Source organism: Lissotriton helveticus, chromosome 3_1 (assembly GCF_964261635.1).
Source record: "Lissotriton helveticus chromosome 3_1, aLisHel1.1, whole genome shotgun sequence".
Taxonomy (NCBI): domain Eukaryota; kingdom Metazoa; phylum Chordata; class Amphibia; order Caudata; family Salamandridae; genus Lissotriton; species Lissotriton helveticus.
In genome coordinates this window covers 1,597,841,738-1,597,862,013 of record NC_136061.1, presented here as the reverse complement: position 1 = coordinate 1,597,862,013, position 20,276 = coordinate 1,597,841,738, and the positions used below count along the sequence as shown (strand labels likewise).

Genomic DNA, 20,276 nt, shown 5'->3' with positions numbered 1-20,276 from the left:
GATTTAAGAGACATATTAGGTGTTGCTATATCCCCTAGAAAATCCTGAGTGGCAGACTAAGTGGTATGGAGCTATAAATAAAGTCTCAGAGCATAATGCTTATATTCTACTTTAAAGTAGAATAAGGTACATCGTTTACAATAGTTTGGACTTATTTGTAGATGCATCAGGGGGGCAATAAACAAGAAATACATGCACTTAGCAGGTGTTGAGCTTCACAGAACAAGTAATACATTCACCTACATATGTGGTTTTAAAAGGAAGGATTTTGATTTTAATTCATGAGGTGTACCAAATTGCATATTTAACACTCAGCGAGAAAAAGAGGCAGAGAAGGGCCCACGCCTGCATCTCAAGTAACTATAAAAAAAAACAATGATGGCGTAATGTCCTTATATTGGGAGAGTCTGGAGGAAAATGCCAGAAGCAAAGAAGAGGATTCACTTGTTTTTTTTATATAAAACAAATATTATGCTTATATGTCTCCTACTAAAGATGGCAATTTCATTCAAAGCACATGTAAAGATTGTTTATGTGCAGGAAGGTGTGCCTTCCTGCACATAAATAATCACCCCTGCAGCGCCGTCACCCATGCAACATGGCGTAAGAGTGCCTGCGTGCGTGCTACGCAGCTTCTTTAGTGCCAATGCTGGGGGATACGCAGGGGTGCGCCGCATTCTTGTAAATACAGCACATCCCTGCGTTTTGAAACTGTCGGAGCACAGCGTTATCAATTTGGCACAACAATGCGCTCTGCGCTTTTTCTAGTAAATATGCCCCTCAGCATGAAATACACTCTCACATAAAACAGTAGGTCATATCTGGAACGTTAGTGGAAAAGGCACCAATTGGTGCACAGTAGCCCCTATGTGCCCTGGGGCCACCCAAGCACTTGCCATACACGGATTTGCACAAGCCCTGCGGTTTACAGTTCAAAGACGTGCAGAAAGTGCTATGTCCATGTACAGAGGTTAGGAACACAGCCACAGCTTCGCCTTACAAAAATATATGGACAGCAGTTACTTACTGTCTGAAAAGCACAATGTATGTAATTACAATCACAAATAATTCACTGAAACCCCTTTATTCATAGAAACGGATGGTTAAGCATTATGGTAAAGTACTCATAAGTCAAACAAGTAAAACACAAATATTGAAATTCCCTTGAAAAACTTAATTTTGAGAGAAATGATGGTTTCTGCTCAAACTTAAAAAGCACTGAAGATTGCCAGTTTGTTTAGCAACGCAACCATAACTCGCCCACAATGCACTTCTCATGACCTCACACCTGGTCTCATGGATGACATTAAAAATCACATATTAATGGGCTCACTGATTTTGCCATGTTAGCATAAATCCAGACCAACATTAGTGAACGTTGATACAAAATCTCTAGGCAGTTTGAGCAGCCTCTACACAGAAGGTGAAACACCCATGAAAGTAAGTCATCACTGCTGCACCAAATAGAGTATGAATCCAGAGTGTGTCTTTCAATCTGCGCCCACCCTGCTATGAGTATAGAAAACAAGGCCTTGGAAACACAGAAAGGTCTGGTGCATACAGTGGCGAGGCCCTCCACCAATCCTGGCGTGCAATGCTCTGTGCCCAAGCCCTCATGTGTATACAGGGCCAAATGATGTGTGCAGGGGGCTGGCTGTAGGTTCTGGACAAAGGTCACACCCTGTGCTCAGCTGTGGCTGCTCAGTCCGACTACAGGACACTGGAGATTCATGGCTGGGCGTAGCCTCAGTCTCCACTGTACAGGGTGACGGCCATGCACACTGGGCTGTCTGAACACCAAAAGTCAGCAAACGCCATGTGCTGAACATTGCACTGCATGCTCAACAGCCATGTGCATTGTTCTTGTGCACACCTCAGCTGTGTGCAAACTCTGACTGAAAGCGTGCTTTTCGTTTTTGTAGTTCTACCCTTTGCTCACATTCCTGCTTAACAAAATTCTGAGCTGGATGGGGCGTGGCCTGCCAAGCTGCACTCGACTCTCTCTGAGCTCACCCTTTGACACATAGTCCGCGTGCATTCCTTCCTGCATGATGTGTTGTTGTGTTCATGACTGAACTTCAGAGGCCTCTCCTGAAACCAGCTCAGCCGGTTGGCTAATGCTCAGGATTTCTCAACTTGGATATGTGATTGATGCTCAACGGCAGCTCACCTCCCCTTCTGAAGTGTCTGACTGAGCCACACACCATGAGACTGACACAGGGTCCTTTGTGAATGCAAGCAGTACATGAGGTCCCGCTAGCCAGTTTCCAAAAATGTGGCCTCGCACTCCTAAATTCACTCATGCAAAATGTTAATATAGGCTGGCGTATCATTGCATGTGAGTAAATCCAAAGCAAGTGGTGTGGAATGGCGGGTCCAGGCCAGGCATGGTTTCCTGGTTAAACTGGGAACATCCACAAATGTGTGTTTCGGTGTCATCATACTCCTCTATGAAACCTTTAGATCCTGCATGTGATTAGAGACATACTCCCGCCAATGACAGGAGTAAATCCCCATTTAGGATAGGGAGGGGACTGCAACAGACCCAAAATTGGTGTGGTGGGAGAAATTTCTGTACGGAAAAAAAGAATTCTAAAAGAAAATATTATGTTCAACTGGAAAATGGTGATGTCTTTTTACCCTGTGTAGTTGTACAAGATGAAGAATTATGCATGCGAAAAATCTTCCACATTGTCACAAATGGGAATCCTCCCCCCAAAAATTGAAGTACCATTGGAAACCTACCTCCCAGGTGGAATTTAGGACTTTAGCGGCCATGCCTTTACCACGCATGCCTATAGCACACAATCTTTACCACATATGCCTTTACCACACAGATACCATTTCCACACATTACTTTTATTACCACATCGTAAGTATAAAGGTAAGTAAAACCCCTGGCCATGTTTCCATAGGAAAATATTTTTTTTGTTTCCTTATAACTTTGATGTCATTTGATGAATCTTTACAAAACGTTCCCAAAATGTCTTATCCGACTCAGCTCCTTCCTAGAAAGCTTCAGGGTGATCTGTTGAGTAGGGGCCGAGAGAAAGGAGTGTCCCAAAACGTGTTTTCCCCATTCATTTTTCAATAGGAAAATTATGGAATTACACTAAATTGGGTCAAAAGCTATATCTTGGTCCAGAAAGCATGCTTTTTGTGATTCAGTATAAATCCATTCATTCCTTTTTTTGAGAAATTGAGGCTCATAATATAAATATTTCACAACGCAGACGATCCACTGAGCCAAAAGATCTTCAGCTAAGATCGGCTTGACTGCCACCATATCAAAAAAATGGCGGCAACCGTTTTAGGCCTTGGGGACCAAGCACTCTGTCCTGGGAAAAAGTGAAAAAAGAGATATAAGGGGACAGGGTAGGGATACCCTGACCCCAATGGGCTGGTGTGTGGGGTCCTCCATGGGTGAAAAATGTCATTTTTTTATCGACACCACAGATTCATGGTTCTGATTTTAAAAAAATGCTGGTGTTCCGCCTTTAGCAAACCCTACCCCCTTCGGGTGGGTCAGGGCTCGGGGGTGACACATTATTATTTTAAGGGGAGGGGAACGTGCAGCATTGTTTTAATCCTATTAAAATCTTTGTGTTCATCACACTTCAGACTTACAAAAAAATTACTTCATATGTCATTTCCTAACTGCGGAAATATTTTGAAATATTTGCAAAGTTCATTTACAGGTATTTAAATTTTGTTATGTGTTAGAACCAAAACTGACAGCCTACACCCTTCCCTATCCCACTTCCTGTGCCCCAGATGGATGGTCAGATAGTCTAATTTTGCAGTTACTTAAAGAATACATCTCCATGTTAAAAGAATAAGCAGCATATTGTCAGAATACAGTCTGACATTTGACCTTTTCAAATGTTCCACTTCAAATGTGTCAAGATAAAACAACATTTAAAAGCATTTTTATTGTTCATTCACCTTCTGAACTTCAACATTGGTTTTTTTGAGGGGCTGCAGACCCCATCCCCTCAAGCTCCATTACTTTTAGCGCCTGTGAATGCACGTGGCTTAAAACTGTTCGTGCACCTGCGCTGGAAGCCTGTTCAGCGGGTGAAGGCGAGCTGATGCCTTTTGAATACACTGTTAACATGCAATTTGATTCCTAGTGGTTTGAAATATATTCTGTTACAGTCATGTATTTTCAAAGGATGTATGACGTTACAACGCATACTTTTACCACGCATACCTTTACAACGCGGTTTTTACATCGCAAACCTTTACAACGCATAGCGCATAGAGGTGCTGGATAGTGGTAAGTATAATTTTCTATTCCAACTCCAGTCCCCGTGGACACTAGGGAAGGTGTTGGATAGAAAATTAAACTTATTCCCTATCCTAGAGCGCCGCCCAGCGCAATGCGTTGTAATGGTATGCGTGGTAATGCCTGCGTTGTAATGGTAGTGCGTTGTAAAATTTTTGTTGTAAACGTTGTTCACCATTTTCAAAGGCATTTAGAGCTTGCACCATGCACTATAAAGGCATGTGGAAAAGCAGGTGTGCAGTTTTAATAAAATGTGGAACTGGTAGAAGGTGGCACATCAAAATCAGTGCATGCAGGCCCGCGATTTTGGATGAGTGCCACGGATCATAAAGAAAAAAAAGAAGTCCCTTTCCCCCTTGTTAGGCAGTATAAAACAGGGGTCTCCACCATTTTGTCTAAGAAGAGCTACTTATGCTCAACAAAATGCATCACAAGCTACTAATATTATTAGTATTGTAATGGTAAGCACATAAAACAAGATTACATTGGTGGCCACCTTATGCAAGACTACCAGCCATCATCACCTCGGTGCATTGGCAAATAATGCCAGAAATAATGTAAAAAAAAGCCTCTGTCAATTTAGAATGCTTCAATGTAAGTGATACATGCCAGCCACAGGTGAAGTGCCCCTGGCACAAAAGTAAGAATGTAAGTAATAAGTCTCCCCGCATGTCGTGTCACTCAAAAATAAGCTTTAAATATATTTCCGAAATTCAGCCATTGGTCTCCTACCATCAGTTTATGAGTTCCACAAAGGCACACATTTTCCTCTTGGAGTGCACAGTTTGTCATATATATAATAATTTAACCACGCTAAAGGTTTCCGTTTAGTAGGCTTGGGTGCACACAGGAGAGCTACTTACAGGTAGCTGGAGAGCTACCAGTGGCTCATGAGCTACTTTTTGGAGAAGCATAAGGCAACCAGAACAAGGGTGCAGTAGGTTTCTCCCATGCCTTGACCCCGGAGTCAATGCCGTAAAAGGTTTACCTCTGTTGCAGACACAGACCACAGTCCACCATAATTCACAGATCAGAACTTCATTTAACCAATGTAGAACTGGGGTCAGTGGTTCACAGACAAAACTCACAGGACAGGTTGTCCCCATATGGCGTAAACTAGGCCTAGCCAGAATTTAGATTAGGCTGACATAACCTTACGTCATTTCTGGCATGCTGTGTTATGCTGGTTCCAGAAAATGGCTAGGATTTTGCAATGACGCCACGTTGCGTAATTTTCTTGCATAAAAAGCAGGGAGCACAAAAACAACACGAATTAACAGAACAGGAGTGTCTGTTCTCATCACATGATTTTGCACTTTTTTGCGCAAAATGTGCCCTTGCATTCAAAATATATGAGATGGTTCTCTTTGTGCTAAAAAATGTGCACGATGCTGCATCATTATTTGGCCTAATTTCGCCTAATTTGTGTGGAATATCATGGAATTTCAGAAAAAGGAAATTACGCAAAATTCCCTCAGCCCTAGTTTAAACACAAATACCTCTGTTTTCATGGGGTTGAGATTCTCTAAGTGTTGCTGACCTCAGATATATCATTTCGCTGCTTCTTTGCTCAGTGCGACAAACCACCTTCTTATGAAGCAAACGCTGTGAGTCATCTGTTTACGTAAATGAACGAAAACGGTGTCCTCCATTTAGGTCAAGCAGGCGTCTCGTATGCATAGTAAAATCCAATGCAAAGGCAAGGCTTTAAGTGGTATGAAAAAACTGTGTGTGTGTGTGTGGGGGGGGGGGTGGAAAGGGGGAAGGTATGAAAGGGGAATGGCGGAAGTACTTGCGGGCTTGGTTTAAAACACTTAAACTAAAAGCCTGTGCTTCGGCTAGTGTGCCGCCCAGCTGGTATTTTGCTACTTCTGTCATTGCGTCCAAATATATGATACATACTGTTACAACAAGTAACATTGCAGCTACAGCAAGCCAGTACTACTGGCTTTGTCAATTACAGTTAGTTGCATAGGATAAAAAAATAGCAACAATTATGGCTTCGTTGTATATTATATTGAAAATGCTTCAGTTCTAAATTGAGAGACTGTGAAAGACCTATAACCAGTCTCTGTGAAGTGACATCACAGGCAATGATTGGTGGCACTGCTGCAGAGTTAAGTGTTTTTTTTTCACCGAGGGTGAGGACAAAAATTAAAGCCCGATAGGGAACCGCTTCAGCACCTGCTTTTCAGAACTCGGACCCACTTAAAGCCCTGGGCAAAGCGATAATCGCCTCGTTTAACGTTTTTTCTAAATGGCTCCTGCCTACATGTTGGGGGGCGCTTTCGGGTATAAAACAGTGACCTCTGTTCTGCCAAGCAAAGGAAGCATACATGAATTGTCTTTTTTTTAAAATCAATTTACATATTTACATTCATATTTACACATTTTAAGACCGACAACATGGTTGCTTGTCCTAGGTAAATATACAAGCATCCCAAACATGGTGTGACTGAGTTTTCTCCCAGCACGTGGGGAAGATTTTCAAAGTTTGGTGCCCTGGTCGGTAGGCCCAATCAGAGACCTCATTACGAGTGACCCTCTTAACAGTAACTGAAATTAACTTCGCCGATTGGAAATATGAGGGCGCAGCCACACCGTTCCTCTGTGGTATTCCACTGGGACGTTTCCTCTGCTGCACCTGTTATTTCCCCTGGGAACAGTAGTGTGGGTGAGGGAAATAATGGGGTTTCCATAAGCCACTCCCAAGTGAGAACCCAAGCCAAAAACAGTGCATACCTCCTTCACTGAACACAGTGAGTGACGCTCATGAAGACAGATGAGGGGGTAGGGGGGAGGAAGGGGTGGTGACAGAGAGGTGCGTGTGTGTGTGTGACAGGGGATGGCGGATGTGTGTGCGTATGTGTGTCAGCAGGGGCGGCTCTAGGCTCATGGCGGCCCTGGGCAGGGAGCGTAGGTAGGGGGCCCCGGAAGAGGGGGTCCGGACAGGGCGGGCGCGGAGGCCATTGAAGAGGGGGGGGGGGGTCAGGGTGTTTGGAAATGGAACAGAGCTGGAGGCCGCCAAATCCCTGCCAGGGGCCGCCACGCAAATATGTATCCATCCGCAGAGGATTATTATATGAAGGATATATATTGCCGTGGTGGCCCCTGGGGTTTGGTGGACCTGTAGAGGCGCACAGCTTGCACATGCCTAAGGCCATCCCTGGTGTCAGTGCTTAATTTGTAAAAAACATAAGTGCCAGGGCTTTCATCAGTAGGTCACTGCAGCTTCTATCACCCATTGCTCTTGCTATGCTGACAACACAACTACTAACCATCACACTCCTACAAGAGTGACAATTCAGACTATTTCAGGCCCCAAAAGCTAAAAGAATGGCTTGGGTAGCAGGTAATAGTCATCTTTAATGAATATAGCTTTAATAATGAACTGTTATTGTGGTCATCTCTAAATTACCTAGAGAGCGCCACCTTGTGACAGGCTGTCTTAAGCACTGGTGCTGACAATTAAGTGCCGGTTCGGAGCACCGGAAACCACCAGCTCAAATTAAGTACTGAATTGTGTGTGTGTGTGTGTGTGTGTGTGTGTGAGCGAGTGTGTGGGGGCGCACCATCATTATCATCTCAGCATCAATTGGGAAACGAGGCCTAATTTATGGAGCATGGCCACACTCCAGACAAAAATAGAGTTAGGTTGACCTACACACCCAACAGTGTAACATACCATAGTTAAAGAAGGTGTTGACGTTCCACTTCGTTTAAAAATAAGTAGGGAGGAGGAGTTCAGGATACGGTGACGCGAACAAAACTAGTTTGAAAGCACGCGCCAGGAATTCGTGGAGTCTGAAGGAATCTTGAAATAATACAGTGAACCAATAAAACGATGGGCCAACTCCAAGGTGTAAAAATGAAAAAGAGATTTGTTTTGCAATGGCAGCGTGAAGTGTGCACCAGCTTGTTGCATTTAAATGATAAGTGCAGCATAATGGATAGTGTTTGCACTGTGGACAAAAGCGGTGCAATCATGTTACATGTGGGAGGCACAATATCATTTTGGAGTTGGAGTGCTCCATCTACCTTTTAAAAAGTTATTCTTGAGGACTTTGATTTTTTTAGTAGTTTGGTGACACCCAGAGATGGTGCCTTAAACTGCGACGTTAGCTTGCCTTATGGAAGAACTGGGGCTGAGGGGCATAGGAGGGCTTTGTCAGCAGCAGGAGGAGCAAACTCAAGGGGCCAAATCCGATTCGGTAAAATCCCTTACAAATAGCTGTATGGAGTATATTTCCGTACGAATCATACCCTTAAACGTCCCCGTACGTACGATGAAGTACGATTCGGACTCAAAGCAGATCACCGTATGAAAGTACGAAAGACCATACGACTTAAAAATCCGTACGAATCGCATTCGGAACACGCAGTACGCGGCGTCTGTACGGATCGAAGCAGCATTTTCCGACCCAGCAAGTACGATTCGTCTCGTCAACACTCCGTACGACTCTTTTTCTACGGGAGCTCAAAACGTACGGAAAAGCAGATTTCGACTCGAACCAGGTACGATACTGACCCCCCCGGGTACGGTGCGTAGACCCCTTGATTGCAGGTGTATGGCGCATAGGGGTACAGTGCGTACATCCCATGACTGCAGGGGTACGGTGTGTAGGGGTACTGTTCGTACACCCCTTGATTGCAGGGGTACGGTGTGTATGTGATTGTGTGGCTCTCCGTACAAATCGCTCATACGCGACGTTTTCCATACGAATTGCGTTCTCATTCCCTGGTCCAGATCGTACTTGTCAGGTCGTACAGCATGTTTACGATTCGTACGGTACACTGTGAGGGTCCGTGTCGTATGGATTTTCCCTTGCTTTTCGTACTGTTCGCAACGATCCAATCGTATATATTTCAAACGAATCGTACTACGCGATTTGGACGGAATTGTACGAGTTGTACGGAAAGGGCTACGGATTCGATTCGGTCGTACGATTGGTTTACCGAATCGGAATCGGCCCCCAAATGTTAGAGAGGAAATAATTACAGTAATAACTTGTTAATATATAGCTCTTCATGTGACACTCTGCCACTTGTAAGCGCTTTAAAGAATAGATGTTACTACTTTTATAGCACAAAGTTTACCGACCTAGGAAGAATAAAAGGCTAAATTGACCTTTCAGTGATACAAACCCCCAAACTGCAGATTACTCACTACATGTGTCAACATCCACTATTTACTTCATTCTTTGTGAAGTAAAAGATCCACCAGGTCTCTCTTCACTAATCTCCATTGGAGCAAGAGGGTTCAGTTGGTAACAGTGGCTGTGTTAAATTTTAGGCTTGTGGCTAATTTGACATTTAAGGTATGCAGAAGAGTCTATTTAAGATTAGGTAAGATTTAGGGCTGTGATTAGTGAAAATGGTACACAGACATAATATCGACTCCAAAATATCGTTTGGACATAATATCGACTCCAAAATATCGTTTGGAGAAAATATCGACTGGACAGAATATCGACAGCCAAAATATCGTTTTTAAGGTAAGTGAAGTAATATCGTTTTTAAGGTAAGTGAAGTAATATCGTTTTTATTTTTAGGGTTCAGGGTCAGTTTTGGGTTTTTGGGTAAAGGGGTATTTTTAGGGTTCAGGGTCAGTTTTGGGTTTTTGGGTAAAGGGGTATTTTTAGGGTTCAGGGTCAGTTTTGGGTTTTTGGGTAAAGGGGTATTTTTAGGGTTCAGGGTCAGTTTTCAGTTTTTGGGTAAAGGGGTATTTTTAGGGTTCAGGGTCAGTTTTCAGTTTTTGGGTAAAGGGGTAGTTTTAGGGTTCAGGGTCAGTTTTCAGTTTTTGGGTAAAGGGGTATTTTTAGTGTTCAGGGTCAGTTTTCAGTTTTTGGGTAAAGGGGTATTTTTAGGGTTCAGGGTCAGTTTTCAGTTTTTGGGTAAAGGGGTATTTTTAGGGTTCAGGGTCAGTTTTCAGTTTTTGGGTATTATTTTATTATATTTTATTACTATATATATATGTTTAATAAATATGAAATAAAAAAATATTTATTTAACTTTCATTAATTATTTAATTATTATAAGTTAATTTAAGTAATTTTAAGTATATTTTAGTAATTAATTATTAATATTAATTTAATTTAACACTGTTTTTAGTAAATACGATATTTTTTACAACTATATTTTTGTAAACGATATTTTGTACTCGATATTTTTGTACTTACCTGTTTGTACATACAAACTCGATATTTTTGCTGTAGATATTTTTTCCTCGATATTTTGGGTAGTCGATATTTTGGTAGTCGATATTCTTTCAGTGATCCAGTGAAAATATCTGGCTATGTTTAGGTTTAGCACTCTAGTTATAATAGGGGCTCTACTTAGTGTGAGAGTCAGAATTTTGCATTAGGGTTTGTGATAGGAGAAGGGTGGTGGGTATGTTTGAGCACAGTTTTATGGTTGTTGCCAGGGATCGTCTTTATCCTGGTATTTTCCATCATGTTTTCTTCACTGCTTGCTTGTAAAAGTGATTCAAACACGTTCTTATTTACAGTTTTGCATTCTTCATTTACCCATAGCGCCAGTGATTATACAACACCAGGGGGACGTTTTGTGAGGCAAGCTGGTGCAAAATTTTTATCTTGAATTTACTTTTCAGCACAACATATATTTGTGCTGGAAAGTTGCTCGAAAGTAACACAAAGAGGAGCTTTTTGCTGCTTTGTATTACTTTGTGTCAAGCGGTCGTTCCATGTGTGATACATGGATATTCCCATGCAACCACCCATGGTTTCGATGCAAAGACCTATCTACTAAGAATAGTAGATATGGTTTTGCGCAACAAATAACGACTCTTTGAGGTAGTCTTATGAAAAAAGAACAAGTATTTTATTTTTCCAAACGTTTTTCTCTTTGCATGTGTGCTGCACTGTACAGCACACATCCTCAAAGGTAAAAGTTGTAAAGTTTGTCTAGGCAAATGGAGGGGCTCAATTTTGGCTCCGATTTACAAAGCTGGTCAATTCTCGGATCCTGCTAACTGTAGACTTATAGCTTTAATGGATTGCGAAGCTAAGTTTTTTGCTAAGTGTCTGCTAACAGAACTCACGGACTGGGTTGCTCCAAGTAATTTACTCCCAAAAAACCAAACAGGGTTTATTTAAGGCATGGGGACGATTATTAATATTCAAATGCTAGTTCTTATAATGGAAATGGCCAGGAGCCGTAAAATGAACCTTTACTTATGTTTTATTGATTTTAGCTCAGCCTTTGACACAGTGCACCGAAATATTCTTTGGAACAAGTTAACGAAAATGGGAATCTCACCGAGTTTGTTGAGAGCGATACAATTGCTATATACTAATACTTGGACGAGAGTAAGGTTGGGCCAAGGCACATTTTTGTCCAAAAAAATGGTGATAAGGGACGGGTTGAAGCAGGGGTGTGTTTTGGCCCCAACCTTGTATTTAGCTGGGATTTCATCAAGGCTTAGTGAAATTAATTCTCACTCTCCGACTGTTGCAGGTTTTAATGTTTCACATTTACTTTATGCCGATGATATTCTTTTAATAAGCTATACCAAGGTGGGTCTGCAGAGATTAATTAATGAAAGTGCACCGTGCGCCTCCACTCATGGCCTAAAGATTAACTTAAAAAAGACAAAAACAATGCTGGTGACTAGAGGGTTGGCTCTAAGACCAAAATTGAGAATGGAGGGGACTGTATTAGAATCGGTCACTGAATATAGATATCTGGGTGTTATAATAGATGCTAGGGGCACGGGTAAAAACCAGTGTGCTGCACTATAGTGAAGAAACAACTCATTAATTGCTGCATTTTCCAAACTTCAGAATAACTTAAAAGGGCTTCCCCTTAACCAACTATTACAAATTATGTCAGTTAAACATGTGCCAACTCTTGCATATGGAGTAGAGTCCTTAAGAGGTTGTGCTGACAACACCATAGATAAGCTAGTGACAGGGACCTACCAACGCCTGTTTAATCTCCTGCGACATTCTTCACCGGCACAAATCTGTTTTGAGTTCGAACTTAAACGACAGAAGCTAAATAGCTTAGGAGCTTATTTAAAATTCTGCCACAAAATTAGAAGGGATAATAATTCCTCTCTTATGACAGTGGTTTGGGAGGCAATATGAGATAATGAACACAAGCAGGCCCATGAATATTTCAAACTGGCGATAGATACGTTCAATGCGAAACAACTATGGGCCTTACCTCTTTCACAGGTGGCTTTTAATAAAATTATAAATGGGTGCAGCAAAAAATTGTCGTCTTTATGGGATAAAGCAGTACTGGCAAAGAGATCCCATGCATGGACAGTTATTGCTTCGTACGGTATGATAAAACCCCAAAGATATTTAGGAGACTCAAATAGCTAAAGGGCAAAGCTGAAGCTGATGAATCTCCGATTTGGAAATAGCCAATTTCTTGGAGACGCCCCTACATGGAAATTGATGAGTAGTGAGAGGGCGTGTCGCCTCTGTTATTACAAGAGGGAAGACATTTGTCATATCATCTGTAGCTGCCCTGCACTAATAGACAAACGTAGGAGGCTGTTAAGGTCGGACTTTAATAGTCAAATTATACGAACATGCCGACAAGCAGTCATGAATCTCAAATGGTGGGCCTGCACTCCAACTTTTGCCAAACTTATTCAGTTGTATCCAACTCAAAATCTACACTTTTGTGTGTTTTGCGTGCTAACAAGTGTGGGGGCGCGTTCCCAGAGCCCTCAAAATTGCGAATGAAACACTGGGGAGCCTAGGGGAAACCCTACGCTACTTGTAGCACAGCTATGGGCAGGGGGCCTCTAAAGAATATTCAAGTAATTAATCCAAAATATTCATCATTTTCCAGATCATTTATTTATATCAACTTAACCTGGGTTTTTCCGTGCAATATCAAAATTAATGTACGTAACATTCTTTTTTGGTTAATAAATTCAACATATAATACATTCAGTTTGTGAATCCTTATGTTCACTTAATTCAATTAAATCACATGAAATGGTTTAGTTATATCATAACTCAAAAGATACCCAATGCATTTCGGGTTCTAACCGAACCCTTCATCAGGGGAAAAGTGCTAAAACATATATGTAAAGATGCAAAGTTTTCGATGTCCTTGAATGGTTACAGTCTGGATCTACAACACAAAAACAGCAATGTCATAATGTATACCGTGTCATATGACTACATTTAGTTCCTGTGATCTACGTTAACTTGAGGTTAAACTGGGGAGTGAGACTGCGCAAAAAATCTATAACTCAGGCAAAGGGAAAAAGAAGAAGGATAGAGTGCATCACCCGTGCAAAGTCTAAAGACATTCTGATAAAACATTACTCGGGTGCCTGACCCTTTGTGAGATATCAGGTACTACCCGGTTATTGTGAATATGCGGTCTGAGAGGAAATACCCTCTCCAGAACCGTCGTAGCATTAAAGGTCTTATTTTCAATAGACTCGGTACTGCTAACCAGGCTCAAGTTCCCAACTGCGAGGGATTATCATAGAGATGTACCCGATCTGAAACCCCATGCAAGCTGAAAGCAAGCAAACGATCAGACTGACTCTTACCTAATGCCCTGTCCAGAATTCTCAAAGTAATTTCATGTGAAACCACAGTGATGAACACTGAGTAAGACAGCAATTATCCTAAAACAAATAAACAGTGATTTCATAAGTAACCCAAAGTGTATTAACTGTCTCGAGTAATGCTCAGGAGGACAAGCAGTCATAGCCAGTTTACAAGGAGAAAGCTTGCAATTCACGGGTAGACTTTTGAAGTTTATAGAAATAGTGGAGAAGAAATTGCTTAACTGTGGACAATGAGGATGGTTTTATTTATATTTGGTTTTACACATTGATGAAAAGTTTCTTTTAATTATGTGGTCTTAATAATGTAGGAAATGTAAGAAGAATTGTATAATGTTGTTTTAATTGTAAGTTTTTAGTAACTGAACAATACATTTTTTCATTCATTCATTCTGTCTAGGCAAATGGTAACCATGATACACACATTTACACTATGGTGCAGTGGTGGTTGTGTGGCGCTAGGAGGCCATCACTAGAGAGAGAGCAGGACAGTACCATATCTTTTTAGATAGGGCATTTTTTCCTCTTTCTCTATCATGCAAGGCAGCTCAGTGACTTTAGTTGTTACACTGTTTTGCGTGACATCTTTGTAAATCTGGGCCCAGGCATTAATTCAGCCAGTTGACTGGATCACCTTTGAACGGAATAGGGCTGGTGCCTGAGTACCTGCACTTCTTTAATTTGAGAAAGAGAGTATCTGCACTTGTCAGCACTGCTGCAATACATTTAAAGGGAAAGTCACCACACTTTTCAGGAGCAAACAGGTACCCTAAATAGTGAGTACCTGCACTTATATATTGCCATTTAAAGCACAATATAGTGCCATATCTGTGCCTGGCACTCCTGTATCTGATGGTTTTTTGTCCCCTCTATTCAATTCATTGCATTTTATTCTTTTGATATATTGATTCTCCTGCTGCAATTGAGGGTAAATAAATGGCATTGCCTGCGATTAATTGAACCCATCACTTTCCTGTTTTTCTCTCTTGGCCCATCATGTATTCATACCTTTGGCTGTAGAAGCACTGCCTGTCCTAATAAACGGCCAGCCATGCGTGGCAGCTTCTTGTTCTAACTGTCAGTCGTGGCTTTCAGCTTCCCTGCTCTAATCACCATTACTGCTTTGCAGCTTCCTGTCCTAACTACCAATCATGCACTGAAGCTTCCTGCCCTAGCCATCATTCATTCTTTGTAGCTTCCTGTCCTACCTGTCAATCATGCTTTAGAGCTTCCTAGTCTAACCACTATTTATACTTTGCAGTTTCTTCTCCCACCTGTCAATCATGCTTTGCAGCTTCCTATCCTAACTACCATTCATGCTTTGACACTTCTTGTCTTAGCTCCCAGTCATACTTTGCAGCTTCCTGTCCTACCTGTCAATTATGCTTTGCAGCTTTCTATCCTAACCACCATTCATGCTTTGCCGCTTCCTGCCCTACCTGCCAATCATGTTCTGCAGCTTCCTGTCATAGCCACCATTCATACTTTACAGCGTCCTGCCCAACCTGTCAATCTTGCCTTGCAGCTTCCTATGCTAACCGTCATTTAGACGTTGCAGCTTCCTGTCACACCTGTCAATCATACTTTGTCGCTTCCTATCCTAACCACCATTCATGCTTTGCCACTTCCTGTCTTAGCCTCCATTCATTCTTTGCAGCTTCCTATCCCACCTGTCAATCATGCTTTGCAGCTTCCTGTCCTACCTGTCAATCATGCTTTGCAGCCTCCTATGCTAGCCGTCATTTGCACTTTGTCGCTTCCTGTCCCATCTGTCATTCATGTTCTGCAGCTTCCTGTCTTAGCCACAATTCATACTTTGCAGCTTCCTATCCTAACCACCATTCATGCTTTGCAGCTTCCTATCCCACCTGTCAATCATGCTTTGCAGCTTCCTGTCCTAACCACCTTTAATGCTTTGCCGCTTCCTGTCCTACCTGCCAATCATGTTCTGCAGCTTCCTGTCATAGCGCCCAGTCATACTTTGCAGCTTCCTGTCCTACCTGTCAATCTTGCCTTGCAGCTTCCAATGCTAACCGTCATTTATACTTTGCAGCTTCCTGTCACACCTGTCAATCATGCTTTGCAGCTTCATATACTAACCACCATTCATGCTTTGCCACTTCCTGTCTTAGCCACCATTCATACTTTACAGCGTCCTGCCCAACCTGTCAATCATGTTTTGCAGCTTCCTATGCTAACCTTCATTTAGACTTTGCAGCTTCCTGTCACACCTGTCAATCATGCTTTGTTGCTTCCTATCCTAACCACCATTCATGCTTTGCCACTTCCCGTCTTAGCCTCCATTCATGCTGTGCAGCTTCCTAGCCCACCTGTCAATCCTGCTTTGCAGCTTCCTGTCCTACCTGTCAATCATGCTTTGCAGCCTCCTATGCTAGCCGTCATTTGCACATTGTTGCTTCCCGTCCCATCTGTCATTCATGTTCTGCAGCTTCCTGTCGTAGCCACAATTCATACTTTGCAGCTTCCTATCCTAACCACAATTCATGCTTTGCAGCTTCCTATCCCACCTGTCAATCATGCTTTGCAGCTTCCTGTCCTAACCACCTTTAATGCTTTGCCACTTCCTGCCTTAGCCACCATTTATCCTTTGCAGCTTCCTGTCCCACCTGTCAATCATGCTTTGCAGCTTCCTGTCCTAACCACCTTTAATGCTTTGCCACTTCCTGTCTTAGCCACCATTTATCCTTTGCAGCTTCCTGTCCCACCTGTCAATCATGCTTTGCAGCTTCCTACTCTAACCACCTTTCATGCTTTGCAGCTGTGGAATCAACAGCCTGATCGAGGAAGCCAGCAAGATGGAGAAGATCAAATTCCAGTACATCGTGCCCATCTACGGAATTTGCGAGAGCCCTCTGGGCATCGTGATGGAATACATGGAAAACGGATCCCTGGAGTCCTTGCTGCCTACTCACATCATGAGCTGGCAGTTGAAGTTCCGCATTATCAACGAGACAGCCCTGGGCATGAATTTCCTTCACAGCATGAATCCGCCCCTCCTGCACATGGATCTGAAACCTGGAAACATCCTGCTGGACAACCACATGCACGTTAAGGTCAGAGAACGCCGTAGTTCTTCCAAAGCAACCCCAAATCTTTTCTAGAATGTATACCTTGTTTCTAGGCAATCCTATATCTACTGAGTTTCCACTACACCAGCAGACATCCAACCCTCCACCCCAATTTGCACTCTGAACTTACCAGCACTGTCCAACAAAGGTCCAGGAGGGCAAAATCCATGCTAGAGCTTCAGAATATCACTGACTCTGCCAGTTATAGGATAAGCTTTAACCAGAAGGTAAACTTATTTTATGTGCATATTCTCGTATTCTGGAATGGATCCAACCCTCCTGGACTTATGTTGGACACTCCTGATTTGTAGTTTTGTGAGAATCGAAAAGGGCCTAATGTACTTGTTTAGTGGTTAATCTTAGAATCTAGCCTAGAACTGGTCACTCCTTTAATCTTAGGTTTAACGCCTCCGTGGTAAGAGCTAGCCTGTTTAAAATACAGTTTCTGTGCCTTTAAGAGAGATAACTGAAAGTTTGAAAGGGATTATTTTTTAAGACGTTTCAAATATCTTGCTCGGTTCTTGTTTTCAATGTTTAATTATCCTTTAAGTAAGGGTCACGACGGGTTTGCTTAAGATATACTTTGCATTTGCTCTCGAAAATCTATTAGTTTTATTCTATACGGATTTAAACACGAGCGAATAAACCAAAATGAGAACATGGTCATTTCCAAGACTACTTCAGTGCTGTACATCTCATCTGATTATCAGGGTTGTGGTGGACCTACACATTAAATATTTCTCTGCTAAATGGGCGATCTCAGGGTAAACATAGATAAAACAATATGGGGCGTCTACTCACTCAGAAGCAAACGTGTTAGTGAAGCTGTGTGTTTCTGTAAATCACATTGAAATAGTAATAGTTACTTTTAAATAGCGATAATAGGACAGATTTTGCCCTGTCTATTTGTCTAAATGTTAAAATGACCGAATTTAGGGGCCCATTATGATCGATCGCGGACGGACTTGAGTCCGTCCGCGACCATAGAGGAGGAGGGAACCTCTGCATGGCCTGCGGAGTTCCCTCCTGTCCAATTAAGATGTGACCGCCACCCTGGCGGCCACATCCTCTATTTTTGCCATTGCGGCGGGTGCGGCTTCCAGCTGCACCCGCCGCAATAGTAAAAATGCATACATTGCATTTGTATGCAGAAAGCGGCAGGCACCGTGCGGTGCCTGCCGATTTCTGCATACAAATGCAGGGGGGTACCATAGGTACCCCCCATGTGCACCCCCCACCCTGCCCTTCACCCAGGGGGCCCGCAACGGGCCCCCGCAGTGAAGTTCCACATGCTTTTCCACGGCGGAAAATGCGCCGCGGAAAAGCATTTTTTAAAGCCCATCCTAATATGGCTGGCGGTGTCTGAGAGACACCGCCACCATATTAGAGCTTTTCCGCCGCGGTTGTAAGCCAACCGCGGCGAAAAAGCTGCGGACGGAAACCAGGACCCACCAGCCATCCTAATGTGGCGGTGGGTCTTTGGTGGGTCCGCTGCGGTTTTTCCGCATCCTCCGAGCCGGCGCCGGCCTAGAGGATGCGGAAAAACCGCAATCGTAATAGGCCTTTTAATTCCAGTCAATTGACTGATTTTGGAAGGGTGGAAGACTACGTTTGCTCTACCAGGATTCCAGCCAATGACCTGCGGGTCACATCATTCGTCACCATGTGATGCTTAATTCGACAGCCATCTTGCCTGTTATGGCGCTTACAATGGCATTGAAAAATCAGAACTGTCAGTTAATAGTTTTTAAGTTCCTGAAGTTGCAGCCCCTGGGTATGGATGGAATGTTGCTTCCCACGTCAGAGATTTGCATACCTGCGTCAGAACGGGACGTGGCTTCTACAAAACACTGCAGGGCTTAGTTTTTTTTACAACCTGTTTTATGAACGTCCTTGGTTGATAAGGAAAATGCTGTCCAACATCAGCTTAGACACTCTTGAGTGTGACACGTAGACCAGGGTGCACAGCGCGTACGTTCAGATCGTCTTCCATGGCAAATTTTCATTGTATGTTAATAAGATTCAAATTACTGACAATGACTCTAAATTGAAATCATGTACCTATTGGCTATCCTGAGAATCTTGCATGAATCTGGCCCTCTTGGTACTACCTTGGACACCCTTGCACAAAGACTGCATTTGTCTTATTAATCAACCCACTGTTAGAACACTGTTATCGTTCATATTCAGACAGCAATGCAGGTGTACCGTGGCAACTCAAAACCTCCGAGCTCTTCCTCACAGGTTTTCATGCCTAATCTTAAATGTGTCAGAAAAGGGGGTGGTGATGAACTTGTTGTAAATAATTTTGTCCACCCTAAGCGTGGAAGGGTATACTCAGATGTGAGTCCCTTGCTCATTGCACCATCAGGATTCAAGCAAGCCGGGCCGAAGACGGCTGAAATGCCAGAAACCGGTCCCCGGAAGCTTGTTTCCTTCCCAGTGTAAGAATTGGCTTTTGTAGTCTGGTCTGCCCTGTTCCCATGATGCACTGGGCCAGGGACAGACTAATTTGCATACAGCCAGGTTCTGAAACTGGGATGGTGCAATGAGCTAAAAAACTGTGTTGGATCTAGCCCTGATCTCTTGACTTGGTGAGAGTATTCTGCTTAATTCAGAGACTCTGTCCATCACCACTCTTCCTCACAGGTTTTTGTGCCTAATCTTAAATGTGTCAGAAAAGGGGGTGGTGATGAACTTGTTGTAAATAATTTTGTCCACCCTAAGCGTGGAAGGGTATACTCAGATGTGAGTCCCTTGCTCATTGCACCATCAGGATTCAAGCAAGCCGGGCCGAAGACGGCTGAAATGCCAGAAACCGGTCCCCGGAAGCTTGTTTCCTTCCCAGTGTAAGAATTGGCTTTTGTAGTCTGGTCTGCCCTGTTCCCATGATGCACTGGGCCAGGGACAGACTAATTTGCATACAGCCAGGTTCTGAAACTGGGATGGTGCAATGAGCTAAAAAACGGTGTTGGATCTAGCCCTGATCTCTTGACTGGGTGAGAGTATTCTGCTTAATTCAGAGACTCTGTCCATCACCACCCCTTGTTGTAAATAATTTTGTCCACCCTAAGCGTGGAAGGGTATACTCAGATGTGAGTCCCTTGCTCATTGCACCATCAGGATTCAAGCAAGCCGGGCCGAAGACGGCTGAAATGCCAGAAACCGGTCCCCGGAAGCTTGTTTCCTTCCCAGTGTAAGAATTGGCTTTTGTAGTCTGGTCTGCCCTGTTCCCATGATGCACTGGGCCAGGGACAGACTAATTTGCATACAGCCAGGTTCTGAAACTGGGATGGTGCAATGAGCTAAAAAACGGTGTTGGATCTAGCCC

General features: G+C 43.1%; 1 protein-coding gene across 3 annotated transcripts in view; it reads left to right on the top strand.

The window, feature by feature from the left end:
* Nucleotides 1–20,276, top strand: part of ANKK1 (ankyrin repeat and kinase domain containing 1) — a 231,976-nt gene that overhangs the window by 58,987 nt on the left and 152,713 nt on the right. For all 3 annotated transcript variants that reach the window (XR_013608827.1, XR_013608826.1, XM_078682357.1), the window contains exon 2: nucleotides 16,636–16,930. Coding sequence is in view for 1 of the 3 variants with exons in the window: in XM_078682357.1 (XP_078538483.1) it covers nucleotides 16,636–16,930 (295 nt within the window). In the remaining 2 variants the exon portion in view is untranslated. The remainder of the gene's footprint in view (nucleotides 1–16,635; nucleotides 16,931–20,276) is intronic.